Source organism: Physeter macrocephalus, chromosome 14 (assembly GCF_002837175.3).
Source record: "Physeter macrocephalus isolate SW-GA chromosome 14, ASM283717v5, whole genome shotgun sequence".
NCBI classification, from domain to species: Eukaryota; Metazoa; Chordata; class Mammalia; order Artiodactyla; family Physeteridae; genus Physeter; species Physeter macrocephalus.
The window spans coordinates 47,086,212-47,107,521 of record NC_041227.1 but is presented as its reverse complement, the minus strand read 5'-3'; the positions used below and the strand labels follow the sequence as shown (position 1 = coordinate 47,107,521).

General features: G+C 50.3%; 1 protein-coding gene across 4 annotated transcripts in view; it reads right to left on the bottom strand.

Annotated features, from left to right (window-relative positions):
• The window catches only part of LOC114483892 (GATOR complex protein NPRL3-like), a 21,754-nt gene extending 2,802 nt beyond the window's left edge, over positions 1-18,952 (bottom strand). For 2 of the 4 annotated variants that reach the window (XM_055090671.1, XM_028499787.2), the window contains exons 1-5: positions 18,587-18,952; positions 14,287-14,356; positions 6,910-7,039; positions 5,551-5,625; positions 789-942 (exon numbers count right to left, since the gene is read on the bottom strand). In XM_055090671.1, the coding sequence (XP_054946646.1) occupies positions 789-942; positions 5,551-5,625; positions 6,910-7,039; positions 14,287-14,356; positions 18,587-18,704 (547 nt within the window). In that variant the 5' untranslated portion in view covers positions 18,705-18,952. The remainder of the gene's footprint in view (positions 1-788; positions 943-5,550; positions 5,626-6,909; positions 7,040-14,286; positions 14,357-18,586) is intronic. The other 2 variants (XM_055090673.1, XM_055090672.1) reach the window with 1 other exon arrangement.
• Positions 18,953-21,310: the final 2,358 nt, after the last annotated feature.

Sequence of the window (21,310 nt, the reverse complement as noted above, 5' to 3'; positions counted from 1 at the left end):
CGGAGCCTGTGCTCCGCAACGGGAGAGGCCGCAGCAGAGGGAGGCCCGCATACCACAAAAAAAAAAAAAAAAAAAAAAAAAAAAAAACTTCTGTATTGTTATTAGCTAGTACATAACTGGGCAAAACAAATATATTACACATTTTGACAACTAACTGTCAAACATCAAAAGCTAATTTTTACTGAAAAAAATGCACCCGAGTGACACAGTTCATGTACACTTCTACTTATTGCTAAAATTAGCCCAGGTTCACTGACAAATCTGTTCCTAGTTTTCTCTTCTGTTATGGAGGTGCTGACCCGGGAAGACGGAGGTGAACAGTCTGTGACAGGTGGGCATCTCTCTGCTCTGAAATGTTGACAGTACACCAAAGCCTCATGGGGATCTATCAGCAGACATTACTTTTAATAACTGGTCAGCTGATAACTCAGTTGGGTCCCCCTTCAATTTAGGTGAAAGGAAAGAACTGCCCACCCCCCAGCCAGCTCAATCTTCCTGCTGCCCCTCTATATGCCCCCTGCTTCAGGGGACTGTCCAGCGAGACGAGGGCGGGGCAGGCGGTGCCTGACCTGCAGGAAGAGCCACCGTGCAGGGGTCTGGGGGGAAGGGAACGTTTTGGGCTGGGAAGCCACTCCCGGAACATCAGTTCACGAATCTGGGTCTAGCTGTGTCCCTTGGGGGTCTTCCTGTGCACCCAGGGCATGCTCAGCCCCCCATACAGACCATTAGTTTCCACATCGGCTGACCCAATGAGGTCCCTGCCCAGAGAGGCCGCCCGCCGCCCTCACCGTCGGCCATGGCAGACACCTCGTCCTGCAGCGCCAGGATCAGCTTGGCCTCCCGCGTGAGGTACTGGCAGCGGCGCTCCTCGTGCTGCAGCACGGTGGCGATGCGGCGGGAGAGGTTGTGCAGACAGTTTATCACCGATGGGTCAGCGTTGGCCTGCAGGAGAGAGGCCACAGCCAACTCGATCGTAGCACACGCACTCGGGGAGGACACGCAGCAACACTCAGAGTCCCTCTCTGGGTGCCACCACTGTCCCCAGTCCCGGGTCCCCTCTAGGGCCTGTTTTCCAGCAACGTGAGCATGGAACGGCCGCCTGGACGGAGCACAGATGGCTCCGTGGGGGGTCCCTGGTGGGGAGGGAGGGGGGACACAGGCATTTCTAACAAGCAGAGAGAGGTGCGCATGCTCAGGGTCCCAGGCCAGGGCCATGCAGGAAGGCAGAGGATGTTCAGGCATCCACTCTGGGCATGACAGGGGCAGCCCAGTGGCGCAATGGAAGGCACAGATCCCATCAGCCACCTGCTGTGCAACCCCGGGTCACAGGCTCCCATCTGAGGAAGGAGAACAGTGGCCCCTCTCTCAGCAATCAGTCAACATGTCAAGTGCTCAGAACAGAGCAGAACCCCTGGCAGTGTCTGCGGTCACCAATGTGCCGCTGAGTGCTAGTGGACAGGACCGGCTGTGTGAGAATTTGGCCACACGGTCCATGTTACAACGAGGACACAGTGTGAGAAACAGAAGCACCAGGCCCACTGCTCAGGGAAGACCTGTCCTCAGGGTAAGCAGCCCTTCCTGAGACCCTGGCTAACAGAGAAGCCAGGAGGCGCCAGGCCACCCCCTTCCCTCCACGCCCGTGCTCACTCTGGGACCTATCAGGGGCCACAGCCAGGCCAGGCGGGCGCATCCACCCAGGCCAAGGGTGGGGCAGGCAGCTGTGGGGTCTGTGAAGATGGTCCACGGAGCAGATAACCAGCCCACCGTGACTCAGCGCTGCAGGAGGCCGCCAGAACAGCTGAGTCATTCCACGGGTGGAGGTGGGATGAGGGAGAGGAGTGGTGCCCACGATTAGAACCTCTGGTTGCCCTGCTCCCGGTTATCTACAGGCAGGGCCCTGCGGTGAGTATCCACAGCCAGGCTCCTGGGCCAGACCCTGACCTGACTCAGTAAACCCCTTCACCACCTGGAGCTGGAGACACTTTGAGCTCCTAGCAGACCCATGCTCGCAAACAGAACACACCCCAGGCAGCACACCTGTGTGGGGACAGGGCTGAGGGCTGACTCCACACCAGGCCCACCTACGGGCAGCAGCCCTGCCCCATGCCCAGGACAGCCCCTCAAGTGTCCCCGCAAGGTCACGGAACGGAGGGTCTGGGGTATAGGGTGTACACAACTGCCTCAAAACAAAATGTTCTACTTTAGATTTTAGAGAAATCTGTGCAAAATTCCTCCCCGCAGCAAAGCAGAGAGAGGAGCATGACCTGCATGGTTACTCCCTTGAAGAAGTAGCCCAGTCACACCTGAGAGCCTGACCCTCCATCATGCTCCTACTGGCTGGGGCACAACGGTGTCGCAAGTCAGGCGTCCGGGGCTGCTCGCTCACACTCCGGGATGAGCGAGGATGGAGCGTGCCTGGGTGTCCCAACTGGCTGCACAGGCCAGGCTCGGCTCAGGGTGCCTGGGCTGCGTGGGGCCACAGTGAGAAAGCGACCACCCAGGACATGCCAGCCCTGAATGGAGCTCTGAGAAACACCCACTCTCCCCGCACGCGACGTGAAGCAACAATGAAGTGTAGGGATTTGCCTGCGAGACTTTCTCACCCTGAAACTTGTACCCAAATCCAGTCAGGCCTTCAGAGCTAACGTTCAGCTTGTGGAAAACACACGGACATGGAGCAAGCCTGACTGCACACTGAGATGGGTCCGACCGTGAACCCTTCACGGGACAAAGGAGGGGAGAGTCAGAGACCTGGAGACACAACCCCCAAGCTTGTGTGGGCTGGCTTCTGGTTTTCACCCCGATTCAGACAGGTCAACGGGAAAAAACGCTGTGGCAACTAGGGCACGTTTCCATGGACCAGGTACTAGTTGATACCAACTTACGGTGAGTTCTGTCAGGTATGATATAAAATAGCTGTCCCCCCTTTTCCAGAGACGCCTTCTGAAGTATGTGCGGGTGAGCAGACATGAGGTCTGAGACTTGTCTTGAAATACCTGAGCGATGGGGTTGGGGGCAGATGGAGCCAGGGTGCAAGGTAGCAGCTGTGGGATCTCAGAGACAGGTGTGCAAGGACCATCAATCTATTGTCACTAGCTCAGGGTTTGTTTAAAACTTTTCAAAGTAAAAAGGGTGCACATTTCTTTTTAATGTGCACATTTTTAAATGACTACAGAAAAGAAGAAAAAAACTGGCCCACCCTTTACGCTATTTTAAATTCCTCCCACTGTTCACCTCACGGCCTCTGTGCTCTGAAATCCTATACTGCCCTGTTCCCACTGCTTTAACCTGGCAGTGAGCCAGCCACCCACCCGCTCCAGGCTCTGGCCTCGCCCCCATTTCTCATCTTCAGTGGCCACAGGACGTTCCAGTGTGTAAAACCACCACCCTGTCTAATCATTCCCCAACTGCTGGATACCAGGATTATTTCCAGCCTACTTATTATAAAAATCTTCATACAACTTTAAAATCTGCCTGTTTTCTTGACTGCCGTGTCCATGGGTGTCATACACTCCGCTATCACACCCTACTCCCCAGAGATGAGGGCTTGCCAGCAACATCCAGGGTGGGGCCGAGGTTGCTTCTCATGGCCCACCCCACAAGGGCTATCAGTGCTGACGGGGGGACAGCACTGGTCATGGTTTTGGTTTGTCTGTCTTTAACTTGAGTTCTCTTTGTGGATGTCTGTATTACGTAATGATATAAGTAATAAAGGGACACTGTGAAAATGCAAACACTATGAAAGTGCACGAAGCAGAAAGTAAGAGTCTCCTCTCGGAACCTCAAGCCCCAGGGACAGCCACCAGCAAGAGTTGACTTTGTTTTAACTTGCAGCTCTTTATTTATCAACAAGGTGGGCCAGTTTTAAGAATTAAGCTCCCTTCAGAAAGGAGAAAGCTCCATTTAGGAGCTTTTCTCTAGCATTATTTTGATTCTGAACTCTTCAGTGAGACCTGTGGTCTCCACAACAGAAAAGCCTCAGTGGGAAAAACTCTCTGAGACTAAGGCACCTGATATGACAGGTTCCCTCCTGCTCAGGCTCACCCCTGCCACAGCAAAGGGTACAGAGCACACTGCTCCTTGTCACCAAGATCTAGCCACTTTCTCACTGACACTTCTGTACAAAAGCCGTCATGCAGTTCACATGTGCCCAGCCGGAAAGAACTACTGGATTCTTTGGTGAAAACTGATAGTGGGATATTTCTGAGGAATGCCGTTATTTAACAGTATGGAATACATACATTTCCTAAATTTCAAAGTCCCTTCGTGATACCAGCCAGTCCTTACCCAGGGGTGCTTTTTATATCTATTTAGATCCCTTGTATTTTGACAGCTTTATTGGAAAGAAATTCCCTGTAACTAGTGAAAACACAACTTCAGACAGTGCTGGGAACTGCCGTAAGAAATAATTATGCTTAATTATAAAACAACAGAAAATAACAAGTGTTGGCAAGGATGTAGAGAAATTGGAACCCTTGTACATGGCTGGTGGGGATGTAAAATGGTGCAGCTGCTGTGGAAAACAGCCTGGCAGCTCCTCAAAAGGTTAAACATAGAGTCACCACGTGACCCAGCAACTCCACTCCTAGCTATCGACCCCAAGGGAGAGGAAAACCTGCCTACACAAAACTTGTACACAAATGTCCTTAACAGCATTGTTCTTATAGCCAAAAGGTAGAAACAACCCAAAAGTTCACCAGTAGATAAACAGATAAAGTATGGTCTACCGTACAATGGAATATGATTGAGCCACAAAAAGGAATAAAGTACTGATATACATTATAACATGGATGATTCAACTAAAATATTATTTTTTAAAAAAACTAAAAATAATTTTTAAAAACCCACAAGGACCTGCTATATATCCCTACTGTATAGCAGTAGATATGTATGTATCTATAAATATACATGTATATCCTTTTTCAGATTCTTTTCCATTACAGATTTTACAAGATACTGAAGATAGTTCATATATATACCTAACTGAATCACTTTGCTGTACACCTGAAACATTGTAAATCAACCACACTTCATTAAAAAAAAAAGATTATAAAAAAATGGATGAATCTCAAAATCATTATGTTAAGTGAAAGAAGTCAGACACCAAAGGTCACATATTGTAGGATCCCTTTTATATGAAACATGCAGAACAGGTAAATCCACAGAGAGATAAAACACACTGGTTGTTTCTGGGGGCTGGGGGAGGGGAGAGAATGAGGAATAACTGGTGTCCTTTTGGGGCAACGAAAACTGGATAGTGGTGATGGTTACACAACACTGCTACCAGAGGCCACCAAAATGTCTCTTTAAAATGGTAAATTTGACGTTATGTATATTTTACTTAAAAAAAAAAAAAGAGGGAAACAATGAAGTTAGACTCTTCCAGCACCCCAGGAGGGCCAGTGCCATGCCCACAGTGGTCTGAGCTCTAAGTCAACAACACGGTCACCAGAAATGAGCTCTGCCCTCCCACCCCCTCCCCACCGCCCTCCCCACCCCTCCTCCCCACCCTGCCTCCCTGATCTGTTCTTCAGCCATTTATACACTCACCCTCAGTGCAAATACCACATTAAAAAGAATCATGGTGGGAGCCTCCCTCTTCGGGGATGGATCTGTTTTGGAGACCTGTGAAAGAGGCACAGTTCTAGTGAATGAGAGCCACCACCTCCCAAGAAAAGCACTTAGAGCTATTACTTCAGGCAGGGAAAGTATTCCAGAATACAGCAGAACCAGAGAAAAACAGAGTCCTAGGTCTCTGATAAGCGACCAGTGCCTTTGCACAGGCAAGTGCTGGCTGCATGGACAGACAGTCTCAGTGCGGAAAGGAGCAGGAAGGTGCTGTGACCCAAAGTGACGAGACTGCCCCAGTCACCTCGAGTGAGCTGAGGTGCCCAGAGGAGAAAAGGTGGAGAGGTGCTCAAGTGGATGGAGTGCTCCCTGCCCAGATCCTCCCTTCCCCACGCCAACCCCCGTGCCCACTTGAGTCATCCCAGGCAGGACAAGTACTCAGGACAATGCTCCCACCCAGGAGAGACAGGGCTGCCACTGGGGCACCCAGCCAGCCCAGGGCCCAAACACCAAGCTGCCTACAAGTGTTGCCACCAGAGGGCAGAGGAGTCCCTGGGCCATCTCAATCAGGCCTGTCACTATCCCTGTCCCTCCGGGTCTCCAGGCAGGGACTGCCAGCAGGCTGCCAAAGCTCCCCTCTGTCACCCACAGGCCATCAGTGGGGCTGAGCCTGTCTGAGCAGCATAGGTGCCACCACAGCCGTGTACTCAGCCATGGCCCCTGCGCTGGTGCCTCCATGTCTCAGAAGCTCCTCCTGTGGGCTTAGTCATGGAGAAGCTCTAAGGACCACATCCCAGACCCTCACAGGACTTCTGGATTGTGTAAGTGGAGCTAAATCTTGTGCTGTCACATCAAAACCCTTCAGAATCTAAGTGACGCTGTGTGCAAAGGACTGACTGGCAGCTTCTGGTGTGCAAATTCCCTTGAGTAACAACAGTGCATTCAGGCCCCATCAGAGAACGCATAGAGAGGGTGTGGCACAACAGTAAGAGCTAAATTAATAACAATATTGGCTATAATATCACTTAATAAGTAAGAAGAAATGCTTGTACTACTTTATATAAAGTTCAAGAATCTGACAAACGCTGCTGAACTCGTTCTCTTGGCCTCCCCCCAGAAACCGGCATCATATCTACAAAGTAGAAGGCCACAGTCAGGAGAAAGGCTGGATGCAAACAGCAAAAGCTAAGGGCAGGGGCTGAGACACCAGGGCAAGGACGCCTGTGTCCTTCTCTGCCAGACCCTCAGGGCCCAGGAGGAGGTGCAGCTAGGCAAGCACCTGATGGGATCTGCTGCACGGGGCTGCCTTCTACAGGCTGCGTCAGCCCAGGGAGGGCGTACCTGGCCCAGTGCGTGCTGCAGCAGCGTCGGGTGCCCAACAAAACGCACGTTATCGATCTTCAGTTCAAACTTCTGCCCACACATTTCAGACTTGGTTGCCAAAATTGTTGCCAGAATGACATCTGAAAACCTTAAAATTAAAAAAAGGTAGAGTGGAAAAAAGTTAACCAAGTGCCACAGCACCAGGCCTGCTGCCCCAGGGGCAGGGGTCAGCTGCGCGCAGGGTGGCTCTGCCCCCACCGCTGACCTGGAAGCTTCTGACAGTCTCCCTTCTTTTTTTTGGACATTGGAGATTTTTCCTTTATTTCTTATTTAGCTATTTTTTGATGTGGACCATCTTTAAAGTCTTTATTGAATTTGTTAAAATATTACTTATGGTTTTGGTTTTTTGGCCCCAAGGCATGTGGGATCTTAGCTCCCCAACCAGGGATCGAACCCGCAACCCCTGCATTGGAAGGCGAAGTCTTAGCCACTGGACCACCGGGAAGTCCCTATTTTTAAATTTATTTTTGGCTGCATTGGGTCTTCGTTGCTGTGCGTGGGCTTTCTCTAGTTGTGGCGAGCGGGGGCCGCTCCTCGTTGCAGTGCGTGGGTTTCTCATTGCGGTGGCCTCTCCTGTTGCGGAGCACTGGCCCTAGGTGCGCGGCCTTCAGTAGTCGCAGCACGCAGGCTCAGTAGTTGTGGCACGCGGGCCCTAGAGCACAAGCTCAGTAGTTGTGGTTCACGGGCTTAGTTGCTCCGCGGCATGTGGGATCTTCCCAGACCAGGGACCAAACCCATGTCCCCCGCATTGGCAGGCAGATTCTCAACGACTGAGCCACCAGGGAAGTCCCTCGACAGTCTCCCTTCTGAAGCAATCCCCAAGACTAGGGTCGCAAAGTCACCAGCACTACAGGAGGAAGGTGCGTGCTGCCACCCTGGCCCCCGCCCACCTGGGAAGGCAGGAGGAGCAAGGCACCTGCCCGGAGAGGAGGAAGCTGCAGGAGCCTGCGTGGCTCCTGGGGGCCTCCCACACCGGCCCAGGTGTGCTGGGCTGCTCCCCTCAGCCCCCGGGACCCCCAACCCTCAGTGCTGTGCGAAGGCCAAGGGGAAGCACAAATTGGAGCGTATTGATCACTCTCCTCACAGCTGGGCTGCCTGGCCCTTCCCTTACCCTCAACACTTAAACCTTCCAGTTTTTATTAGGTAAGAAAGGTCCCAGACACACTAGATGTGCAGACCCACTGACTGACTGACATGGACGGAGGGATGGACAGGGCTGGACACCATGGAGGAGGAATGACTGGGTGCAGGTAAGAGCAGATTTGGATATGATCCCTGTAAAACTGCCCCTTTTCCAGGCTCTTCTGCACCTTTAGGTCTCCTTCCTGCCCGGAGGGGGGTGGGGATCAGATAAGGGAGAGTCACTGCAGGGAGGAGAAGACAGTGCAGACTCTTATCTCAGAGCCCAGGCTCCGGGCCTCCACTCTGGAAACTCGGATGCACTGAGTCTAACCTGGAGCCAGAAGGCAGACAAGTCCTGTGCTCACTTCTCCACCTGGGGAAAGCATCTCCATCACGCAGGTTGGAGGACAGGCTGTGCTGGGAGGGGCTCCAGCCTCCCTGGGGCCGCATTCTGTCCTAAAGAGCCCATCGAGGACAAACACTCAGCGTTGAGTCCTGGGCTTTCCCGAGGAGCTGTGGTGAACAGGCACCACACCAGATACTTCTCTCCAGGAGACCCTTGCTCTGGGGGGAGGGAAGCACTTCACACCAGAACTCTCGCCTTCAGAGAAGGGAAGGGTGCTGCACACTGCTGCAACTCCAAAACAGCAAACACCTCCGGGATAAACAGATCTAGGAGAGGGGCCACTCGCTCCCGGCTCCTCGCACACTGCAGGGCTCACCAACCGATGCAGGAGTGACTCGGAGCCACCTGCAGCAAGGGCCTGGCTATGCTCAACTAGCACCGAGCAAGACAAAGCAAGGGACGTCCCAAGCCTCTCCCCACCAATGGGTGGGGAGCCTGGGCGGGGGTCACGCTGGTGTCCAGCCTTCCTCTAGGACTGACGTGGTCTTCTAGGCGTCCTAAGTCGCCCTGTGGCCCCCAAACAAACCAGATGCAGAGGGTCTGTCAGAATGGGCTGCCATTTCACTTGCACAGTCTGGGCTGCGGTCAGACCTTCTGACGCCAATACCATCAAAGACATTCTGGGACATGTGGCCCCCACAGCCAGAGCCCTTGGCCTCCCCTGTGGGTGTCTCCTCCCTGGAATACTGCTCTCTGGAGTGATTAAACCAGAGATGGAAGATTCCAGTGTCTTAGACCAGAATTGTTACATGCTTTCTTCAAAAGCCCCCAATGGCTCACTCTGCCCTGGAAGCCGCGTCTGGGGACCCAGTTAGGGTGACGGAGGGCCCAGGGTGGTGGAACCTAACAAACATTGCTGCCCTAGCGCCTGACCCAGTGCCAACACTACCGGCCCTATCTGAACAAACACCTCCCTCTACTCTGCCACCCACTGACTCAGGACACACCAATAACAGATAGAAATACAACCTCCCGCCACCCCAGAGACTTCATTTTTTACCGTGATATCCAAAAATCTCCACCAAAAACCTCTGCTCTGCCACGAAGAGCCTCAGATGGGCCTGAGCCCTGGCCCTCAGCCACCATTCCAGGAACCTAAGTTAGCCGGACTGTGGGATGGGGCCTGAGATTCAGAGGCAAGAAGTGGTGGCCTAGTTCACGACTATAAATGTCCAAATCCAAAGGCCAAACAGAAAGCACTTTCCCCACTTAGGCCCAGAGAGGCCAGGGTCTCCAAAGGCAGCCAACCAGAAAGCCAGGTGCTGCTCAAGTTAAAAGCCACACTGCCCTAAGTGGCCACTCTGGAAGGTCCCTCTGCTGTTTGGCCACTCTGCTTGTCTGAGCAAGTCTGGCCCACAGAGGAATCCACTCACCAGAGCTTAATATTACACACTGATGACAGAAAAAACACTTGAGTGGCTTTATACTTTATATAGCATCTGCTGACATAACATGCACAAAGACAGAGTTATGTCCATCATGATATAACTGCCATAAATAGCAAATTGAAACAAGAACAAGTGTCAATGTTTGTTTGTTTTGGCCGCGCCACGTGCCTTGAGGGATCTTAGTTCCCTGACCAGGGATTGAGCCTGGGCCCTGGCAGTGAAAGCACCAAGTCCTAACCACTGGACCGCCAGGGAATTCCCTCAATATTTGTTTGTTGTTTCCAAAATTTAGAAAAATACTTTTCTCTTGTTTTGATGGTGAAAGGCCTGGTAAATATATTGTAACACAATAAAATCGCCGCTACAAAAACTAACATTCCTGGGCTTCCCTGGTGACGCAGTGGTTGAGAGTCCACCTGCCGATGCAAGGGACATGGGTTCATGCCCCGGTCTGGGAGGATCCCACATGCCACGGAGCGGCTAGGCCCGTGAGCCATGGCCACTGAGCCTGCGCGTCCGGAGCCTGTGCTCCGCAACGGGAGAGGTAACAACAGTGAGAGGCCTGCATACTGCAAAAAAAACAAACTAACTAACATTCCTGTAATAATTTAGAGATTAAGAAAGAAAACACATTTAGAAAGATGAATCAGCCCAGCTGGAAGACAAACCAAGACCTTCCATTCCTGCTGAGACACTTGGGAACAGGGCTTATTCTCTGACCTGGCCAAAAAAAGAAGGGACAGCACAGAAGAGAGCTCGACTCTGCCCCTTCCCGTTCCGGAGGCTCCCAGATGCTCTGTGCACCTCCAACACCCAGGGGGTACGCCCTGTCGGGGATGGGAGGGCCCCACTGTATCCTTGCCTCCCAGAGAAGTGTCATATAAACCCCATGGGAACATTTTTGCCTCTAATGGGCACACACAACAGCATCCAAGCCCAAGCATCACATGGAACACTCAGCCCTTGGTAGAGACCCCCACTAAGCCCCTCTAATAAATGAAGGCAAGGAGCAATGATCAAGGGTCTCTCTGGGGGGCAGCAGGCGGGTGAGACAAGCAACCCTGCTCCTGTTTGCCATCCACCCTCCCAGGGCACGGTGTCTGCCTGGAGGAGGGGGCATTTGTGTGCATGCCTAGTCCCAGAAGTCCCTGGTGCCAGCCAACCCTGTCTTGGCACTCAGGTACAGAGAACCAGCTAACTAAGTCCAGGGGGAGAAAGGGCAGGGGCTGTGGAAAGCCTGGGCACTCATGGGGCACAGGGTAGTGAGTCTGTGTGCCCGTCAGTCCTTCTCCAACACTGAGGGAAATCAGGAGTCCAGCACAACCACAGGAGAAGGCGGCAGGAACTGAGACAGAAGGATGGTGGAGAAGCCTTGGCCTGACCCTGCAGCCAACTGCCCATCGCCTGGAGGACACGGCTCACTGAGACGGGAACAGGACCATCGAGACCAAACAAGAACACACCAACTCTAAAAATCATGAAGAGTTACGAGGTCGTAATCAACACAGTGCTAAGGTCTGGCAGAAGTACCACCACTTACATTAACTACTGAGGTCAAGGCTAGGCCACTTTGCCACACAAGCAAGAACAGACACTCCCCACGTGGAAGACGTACTGCACAGTCTTTCCACCAACGCTCCGATCCTTACGTGTGAACCCAGGCCGGGCAAGAATGAGTCAGTTCCCAGAAGCAAGAGCAAGGCCAGAGGACCCCGGTCAGAGCCCAGCACCACACGCACTAGATAGACGCCTAGACACAAGTGTTCAATCTTCTGACCAAACCGTCTCAACAAGATCAAATGAGGTCCCACAGGTGGAAGCCTCACGAAAACCGCAGAGCGCTGATGAGTATCTCAGCCCCAATTCCTGAGGTCCTGTGGCCACCTGCAGAGCTGACCTCCCTAACAAGAAGACCACACCTTTTCTAAGCTTGACCTTCAGGCCGTAGAGAAAACAGACAATATCCATTTTCTTCTCTCCCTAGTGAATTCTAGAAAAGGGTTTAAAAAATTGTGGTCAATTCCTGTACCCTGAAACACATCATCATGATGATTCATCTTATAAAACTATCCCGTGCTCTAAGGCAGTGCAGCCAACAGAGCTTTCTACATGATGGAAAGACACTAAACCTGCGCCTTCCAACACAGTGGCAGCTGGTCATGTGTAGCCACTGAGCACCTGAAATGTGGTCAGTGCAACTGAGGAACTCAATTTCTTTCTTTCTTTCTTTTTTGGCCACACCGCATGGCTTGCGGGATCTTAGTTCCCCAACCAGGGATCGAACCCACGTCCTCAGCAGTGAGAGTGCAGAGTCCTAACCACTGGACTGCCAGGGAAGTCCCAGCTTCTAATTTTATTTAATTTCAGTCCATCTCATTTTAAACGGCCATCCGGGCCAGGGAGCAAAGCCCTGGGCAGCGCAGCTCTGCGTCCTCCCCCACCTGAGGCCGGACATCACCACATGCAGAGGCGACCCATCAGGCCTATTAACGTGCCTTTGACCTGGCAAACCAACAAGCAGGAACGTTCCACCGGTTGAAGAAGAAAAAGCACCTCTGAAAATGACAACCAAGGAAAATGGAGAATGGGTGTGAGGCACCGTCACTGCGTGGCTCCGGGAAGATGTCTGAGCTGGGACAGGGCCCCCTGGGTGCCAGGGCAAGAGCAGGAGCTTGGCAGGTCTGTACAACAAAATGCAGCTGGGCCCCTGGGGGTACTGACCTGCACCTCTGAAGGTGTGGGGTGGGGAGTGGGATCACCAGGTGTTACAATGTGTTAAAATGACCAAAGAGAGGCATTCTTCAGTTTAATGAACGTTTAAAGAGACCAGTTTGTTCTCCTTAGGGAACAAGCATGTCTGGGGTCCTGGCAGACCCACGATGTCTTATTCCCTTCCCCTGGTTTCTTCTCTTCGTTATGCTAAATACAGAATGAATTCCCCAGAACACATCCTCATGGTCATTTTATTACAAGCCTCCGAAAAGTAACTGCAGCAATTAGGTGTTGCCGGTCCTCCTCACAGACTGTTCCAAGAGCTCTTTCTGGGGCTTCCCTGGTGGCGCAGTGGTTGAGAGTTCGCCTGCCGATGCATGGGACACGGGTTCATGACCCAGTCTGGGAAGATCCCACATGCCACGGAGCGGCTGGGCCCGTGAGCCATGGCCGCTGAGCCTGAGCGTCCGGAGCCTGTGCTCCACAACGGGAGAGGCCACAGCAGAGGGAGGTCCGCGTACCGCCAAAAAAAAAAAAAGAGCTCTTTCTGAGTCTTCAGCAGCCCGAGGAGCCTGTGCTCCACAACGGGAGAGGCCACAACAGTGAGAGGCCCGCGTACCGCCAAAAAAAAAAAAAAAAAAGAGCTCTTTCTGAGTCTTCAGCAGCCTGAGCCCCATGTCACGGAGCAGGCAGGTGGCCAGCCCTGCTCTGAACTCTCCATGACACAGGTGGGAGACAAAATGCACTCAGTGGGTGTGCAGGGGCAAAAGCTTTCTATGTGCCTCACAAACAAGAGTTTGTTCCCTGTTGCCATCTTTAAAGGACACGACATCCACAGGCCTCTAAGTCAAGCAGGATGACCCACGGGATATCCAGCAGCACCCCCCCACCGCTGGTCCCTCCTCCAGAACCCACTTCCCTCAGAGATAGTCACTGGTCATGCCAGAGGCCCCTGACATCCTTACACAAAGGGATACAAACCACTCTTGGAAGTATACAGCACTATGGCAGGCGTGGTGCCGTGTCAGAGAACTGAGGGAAACCATACTAACACACTGCATGGCGAGGGCCCAGCGTGGGGACCTCAGCTACTTTCCCACAGACATTACCTCACTCAGGACTGGCAATTTACAATCTTTTTTCCTTCATCTGGGCCTGAGTTACAATTCATTAAGCTTTAAAATGAACATAAGAAGGCAGAAGTGGTCATTTCTCAAGGTTGCCACCCAGAAAGCACTTCCCAGAGAGAAGAGGGGGTAGCATGCACAGGAAGGAACAGGACCTGCCTTTCATCCGGGCCCTAAAAAGCAAGCATCACAACAGCCCTGGCTCTCAGGCCACCTCACCACCTGGACAGGCTGTGCTGCACCCAAGCACCTACATTTGACCTATGGACACGTGCTTGACGACTAGGGTCTGAGGACAGCACCACGATCTGCCGTCCTGCACGTTCCTCTCATGGGAGATAAACATCCTGCAGGGACATGGCCTCATCTGTTCTCCAACCTGCCCTACCAACCACACAGCCCACAGCAGGACCATGAAACCGAATTATGCAGAAAGCCAGAGACTGGCAACACAATCCCCACCTCTGTCTGCCTGAAACACCCACCAAGTGGAAAAAAGAACACAGGGTTCCTCAGGGGAGAAAACATCTGGGTCAAAGGGAGGACCAGCCCCGCCACGGAGTGACTGCAGAGCCCGTACCTGGAGTCTCCGTCCTGGTCCTCGGCATGCTCTCTGGTGCTGTTGACAGCATATCTGCTACGAGGCTTACCTGAGTGAAGGCAAAGAGGGGAGAATAGCTAAGAAAACAGGATCCATCCACATACAGGAAGGTTGTTGAACCATTAAAAGTGATGGCTTCTGCTCTTGGATTGGAAGAATTAATATTGTTAAAATGGCCATACTACTCAAAGCAATCTACAGATTTAATGCAATCTCTATCAAATTACCCATGATATTTTTCACAGAACTACAACATATAATCCTAAAATTTATATGGAACCATAAAAGACCCAGAATTGCCAAAGCAATCCTGAGGAAAAAGAACATAGCTGGAGGCATAACCCTCTCAGACTTCAGACAATACTACAAAGCTACAGTAATCAAAACAGCATGGTACTGGGACTTCCCTGGTGGTCCAGTGGTTAAGACTCCGGGCTTCCACTGCAGGGGGCGTGGGTTCAATACCTGGTTGGGGAACTAAGATCCTGCATGTCATGTGGTGCAGCCACACACACAAAAAAGTTTTAAATTATAGTTTCCAAGAAATTGTGATAACATGGGAAATGCTCTTGCTACTATGTTAAGTTTAAAAAGAAAAGGGATATATATATATGCACGCATGCGCACACAAACGCTCTCAGTGTATGCTGGCAACTAGGTTGGAAAAAGCACAGGCAAAAGAAAAGATTTTTAAATGTCCATACAGCAATATCCTTCATATACAAAAACAACGATATCTTACCCAAATAATGTTTAAAGACTTAAGGACAGGGACTTCCCTGGTGGCGCAGTGGTTAAGAATCCGCCTGCTAATGCAGAGGATACGGGTTCGAGCCCTGCTCAGGGAAGATCCCACATGACACAGAGCAACTAAGCCCGTGCACCACAACTACTGACCCTGCACTCTAGAGCCCGTGAGCCACAACTACTGAGCCCGTGTGCCACAACTACTGAAGCCCGCACACCTAGAGCCTGTGCTCCGCAACAAGAGAAGCCACTGCAATGAGAAGCCCGTGCACCGCAACGAAGAGTAGCTCCCGCTCGCCGCAACTAGAGAAAGTCCGCACGGAGCAACCAAGACCCAATGCAGCCAGAAAATAAAGAAAAAAAAAAAAAGACTTAAGGACATTTATCACAGGCAAGTTTTTCATGTACAAGAGGCCCAAGAAGAAAACAGAAATGCTAATAAGGGTGACGAGAATGAAAAGAGGACAGACTATGTTCCTGAATGAGAAGATTCAACATAAAGATCCCGTTCTCCCCATTTAATCACCATGTTTAATGTGACCCCCAAAACAATAGCAATGGCTTGGGAGTGGGGACTAACACAGTCACTGCTAATGTTTACAAGGAAAACAAGCAGAAACACCAGGATGATGCTGAAGAAGAAAGGTGATGATAAATGACTACTCCTACCTGATGGTATAACACACTATAAAGTTACAATAATTCATCTGTGTGGAACCCACACATAGATAGATTATTGGGAGAGGTAAGAAAAGTCAGAAAACAAACTCAAATAAACATGGGAATTTAGTATGCCATGAAGGCAGCAAAACTAATCAGGAGGGCAACGTGAATGAGTCCATAAAATGATGCTGGGACTAGGCAGCCACACGGAAGAGAAAATTATACTGACTCTGAGCCAACCCCTCTCCAGCCGTGTGTGGGCCGCATGTTCCCACATCCTTCCTCATCCATCACAGCGCCTGCTCCACAGGGTTCCAGGAGGCAAATGGGGGCACAGACACAACTCTCAGCAAGTGCCCAGAAAATACCAGCTCCAGGGAGGAGCCTTCACCTTACACCAAAAGAAACACATTTTAAAAACAAGAAGATGAACATTCCACGGGAAAACACGAGAGACTCCTTTTGTTAATAATCTTGGAGAGCAGAAGGCCTTTCTATGTGTAACAAAACTCAGAAAACACGAAATAACAGACTGAAAACTTGACTCCATAAAAATCAAAACTCAGGGGCTTCCCTGGTGGCGCAGTGGTTGAGAGTCCGCCTGCCGATGCAGGGGACACGGGTTCGTGCCCCTGTCCGGGAACCCACATGCCGCGGAGTGGATGGGCCCGTGAGCCATGGCCACTGAGCCTGTGCGTCCGGAGCCAGTGCTCCACAACGGGAGAGGCCACAACGGTGAGAGGCCCGTGTACCACAAAAAAAAAAAAATCAAAACTCAGAGGCAAACTGGCTAAATATGTACAGCTTTGTCAAAAAGGTCTATTTTTATCCTAAATATATTAAAAAACTCCTTCAAATCTGTAAAGAAAAAAAAATCAAGCAATCCAAGAGGAACTTAGGCAAAGGTTATGAATAGGTGGTTCACTAAAAAGGAAATCCAAATGGCTTTGAAAACAGGAAAACATGATAACTCTCAGCTGGAAGGCAAATGCCTATTAAAATTACTATCAGATACAATTTTTCACCTATCTCATTAACAAACATAGAAAAATCTGATCTATTAAAAATACATAGCAGAGGGGCTTCCCTGGTGGCGCAGTGGTTGGGAATCCGGCTGCCAGTGCAGGGGACACGGGTTCGAGCCCTGGTCCGGGAGGATCCCACATGCCGCGGAGCAACTAAGCCTGTGCGCCACAACTACTGAGCCTGTGCTCTGGAGCCCACGAGCCACAACTACTGAAGCTGGCATGCCTAGAGCCCGTGCTCCGCAACAAGAGAAGCCACCGCAATGAGAGGCCAATGCACCGCAGCGAAAAGTAACCCCTGCTCACCACAGCTAGAGAAAAGCCCGCGTGCAGCAACAAAAGACCCAATACAGCCAAAAATAAAATAAATTAAAACAAAAAAACATAGCGGATTATCCCTTGGATACAAACACCCCATTTCTGTGAACTGATCATATATTCTGCAGAATGAAAATATATATCCATAAAGGACATTCACACTGTATTAGCAAAAGATTGGAAACAACTTAAATGCCCATCAACAGAAGACTGGATGACTAAATCACAGCAAGTTCCTCCCATGATTTTGATAATTCTGAATCTATATCCAAGATGTAAAGTGAAAATGAAAACAGGGCAGAACAGTGTGAATCGTGTGCTCACTTGTGTTTAGAAAATAAAACAATGCATGTATATGCTTGTATTTACACAGGTTTCGGAAAGATGCACAAGAAAATGGTAACAGCACCTGACCGTATAAGGGGATATGGGTGGCTGGGATGGATGAAAGAAATTTCTTTTCATAATCTAAATCCGTTTGTACCTTTAAAACTTTGTACCATAGTTAGGAATTTGAAAGTAATTTTTAGGGCCTCCCTGGTGGCGCAGTGGTTAAGAATCTGCCCGCCACTGCAGGGGACACGGGTTTGAGCCCTGGTCCAGGAAGATCCCACATGCCACGGAGCAACTAAGCCCTCGCGCTGCAACTACTGAGCCTGCGCTCTAGAGCCCACGAGCCAAAACTACTGAGCCCGCGTGCCTAGAGACCGTGCTCCACAACAAGAGAAGCCACCACAATGAGAAGCCCGCGCACCGCAACGAAGAGCAGCCCCCGCTCGCCGTGACTGGAGAAAGCCGGCGTGCAGCAACGAAGACCCAACACAGCCAAAAATAAAATAAATGAAATAAATAAATTTATTTTTTTTTAAAAAGTAATTTTTAAAATCACATAAATTACAAATTGAACATTCATGATACTAAAAAACTGCAAGTAACCTACACGTCCACCCATAGGGAAAGGGCATGTTCTTACCAGGCAGCTGTGTACAACCAAAAAGGGAGATATCTGTTTACTAGGTTGGAAAATGCTCCAAGGCATACGGTCCAATGGAAAAAAGAGCGACTGAGAACAATACATCTATGTGAGAGGGGGAAAAAACCCAAAGCAATAAACTATTTTTCTGTGGAGGTATATTTGGTGTCTATGTACAGGAGGAACAATTATGAACATGGTAAGCGGTTATCCCTGCAAACGAGGGAGGAGCAGCAGAACTGGGGGGAAGCGGTCAAAGAAAACTTCCGATGTACCTGGATTTCGTACTTAATCCAAGCTGAATACATTCATACGGTGCTTTAGCTCTTTTAAAAGGCCAGAGACACCGATGAAACGTTAGCAGGAGTGGCTTTGGCATGCTAAAACTATGAGCGATTTTTTTTTCCCTGCTTCTTTTTACTTTTCTATCCTTCCCCAACACTCTTGTCATGAGAAGGCACCGCCCGTACGATAAGGAGAAGGAAAAAGGAAACGACTTGTCCGCTAACGGCGAGGGAGGCGGCGCCAGGCCCTCCGCCCGGCGCCCACTTACTTGTCTGGGACGCCGGGTGCTCCTGGCTTCTCTGGAAGGGGTACCTGAACAGCAGCTTATTGCCCCGGCTCCCCGAGCTCACCAGAATCACGCTGATGGGGCTGGTGTTGTCCCCCATCCCGCCGGGGGCCTGGGGAGGGGTCGGGCCGGGGCCAAGGCCGGGCCGGGCCGGGGAAGTGGGGACCCCCAGGAGGACGGGCCAGGGACGCGGGACAGAGCGCTCTGAGGACTGGTTGGGGGCGGGGGGCGAGGGGAGGCAGGCCTACGTCTCCCGCGCGACACTGACGCAAACCAGGCGCCCCCAAACGCGCAGGCGACGCTCGTGAGACTCGCGCGACAGCACGGGGCAAACGCGCATAAGATGGCAGAGCGCGGACCGAAGGCGTTTGCGCAGGCGCAGGCTGCCGTGTGCGCAGGCGCGAGGCCGTCTCTTGGCGCTGTGCTCGTGCGCATGCGGGGCGAGGCCCATTTCTGGAGTGGGGAGAAGAGCCAGCGGGAACGTTAGCGGGAGGGTGCGGCTGGGTTAGCCGTACGGTTTGAGGACTCTTTCTCTAAATGTTGCTTTTTTCGTTATAAAAGGAACACTTGCTTTGGGCAGAAAGTTCTTTCTTAGAAACATAAAATACTAAAATAAAAAAGTAAAAAAAAAAATTACTTCAGTGGATCACGGACCTAAATGTAAGAGCTGACCCTGTAAAACTCGTAGGAGAAAACACGGGGGTCAGTCCTCGTGACCTGGGGCTAGGCAGAGGTTTCTTAAATACGACACCAAGTGCACGAGCGACCAAAGAAGAAGTTAACTGGCCTGAATAGAGCTGCGAAATTTTGTGCTTCAAAGGACAAGACCAACAAAGTTAAAAGAGCACTCACGAACCGTGAGAAAATATTTGCAAGTCATATATCTGATGAGGGAATTGTATCCAGAATATATATATTTTAAACTCATAACTCTACAAGAAAAAGACAAGTAGCCAACTGAGAAGTGGGCAAAAGACGTGAATAGATATTTCCCCAAGGAATATAGACAAGTAGCCTGGAAGTACGTGAAGAGATGCTCAAACATCATTCCTCGTCAGAGAAACGCAAATCAAAACCAGAAAGAGAACACATCACACCCACTAGGATGGCTGTAATCCAAAAGAAAAATGACAAGTGTTGGTGAAATTGGTATCTTGAGACACTGCTGCTGGGAATGTAAAATGGTGCAGCTACTGTGGAAGACAGCCTGGCAGTTCCTCAAAAGGTTAAACATAGAGTTCCCATATGACCCAGCAATTCCATTCCTTAGTATATACCCAATAAAATTAAAACATACATCCACTCAAAAACTTGTACTGTGTTCATAGCACCACTATTCATAATAGCCAAAAAGTGCAAATAACCCAACTGTCCTCCAACTGATGAATGGGTGAATCCAATAAGGTATAATCTATGCAATGGAATAGTATTCAGTCATAAAAAGGAACAAAGTACCGATACATGAGTGAACCTTGAAAAAATAGATACTGTATGATTCCATTTATATAAATATTCAGAGTAGGCAAATCCTTAGAGACAGAAAGTAGATTAGGTTGTCTGGGGCCGGGGTAGTTGGGGGTGTGTGACTGCTAATGGGGATGGGGTTTCTTTTGGGTGATGAAAATGTTCTAAAATTGTGGTGATGGTCACATAACTCTCTGAATATACTAAAACCCGCTGAACTGCACACTTTAAATGGGTGGAATGTATGATATGTGAATTCTATCTCACAATACAGCTGTTTTTAGAAAGTAAAAAAAAAAATCACCCCACCCACCCCATCCCAGTCTTCCCCCAGAGATTACTGTAGTGAACGGTCTACTGCAACTGTTTCCAAATCTTTTCAAGCACATCAGATGTGTGAGAAAGTAACCAATGGGCTAAGGAATGAGATTTTCATTGCCAAAGTAACTCTTGCACTGAAGATGACACAAACGTGTATTTTGCAGGACAGATTCATGGGTTGAATCTGCCAGGATAACGGGTACATGCATTTGAAATGTCTCAGATGTTGCCCACCAACATATTGCCCTGCCCAGGGCTGCATAGCATGGACTTTATTTTTTCCCAAAATTTCAAAAAAAAGGAAATAGTGTCTTATGTTGCATTTTTTTATTACTGAGGAGCAGAACTAACTGTATCACTTTATTATTTACCAGAGCCTAAGAATTGCCTTCATGTTTCCTTTTGGGTTGTTTGTCCTTCTTTGATGTATTTTTATTTTGTGAGGGTTAGTTACCCTCTGTTACAGATTCTGCAAGCCTTTTTCCCAGTCTAGAATATATTGATTTTATGTATCATCAAAAGTTTTCTGAGTTCTCCCCCAGTTCCCATGAATGTCCCCAGAATGGAAACAAGGGCACAGGAGCAGGATGTGAGGCTGGGAGAGCTGGGTAGATGGGCTAGCTGTGGTAATGGGGGCCTCCCCACAGGGGTGCTGGGAATCTGCGGGTGCCCAGACATAAGAACCAGGACTCTGGCTCAGGCCTCCTTCCTCCGACTTCCCTGGACATGCTGCTGCCCCATTGGATGGTCCTATGGCCCCAGAACCTGGCTGTCCTTGGGCTGGGGGAAGGCCCAGACATGGAGAAACCACCATTCCTCAATTACCTCCTCAGGGCCCGCTCCCTGCTAGCAACCTTCACAAAAGCATCCATTGTTTATTTTTCTGGCTGTGTGGCTAATGTCTTTTTATTGTAACAAGCA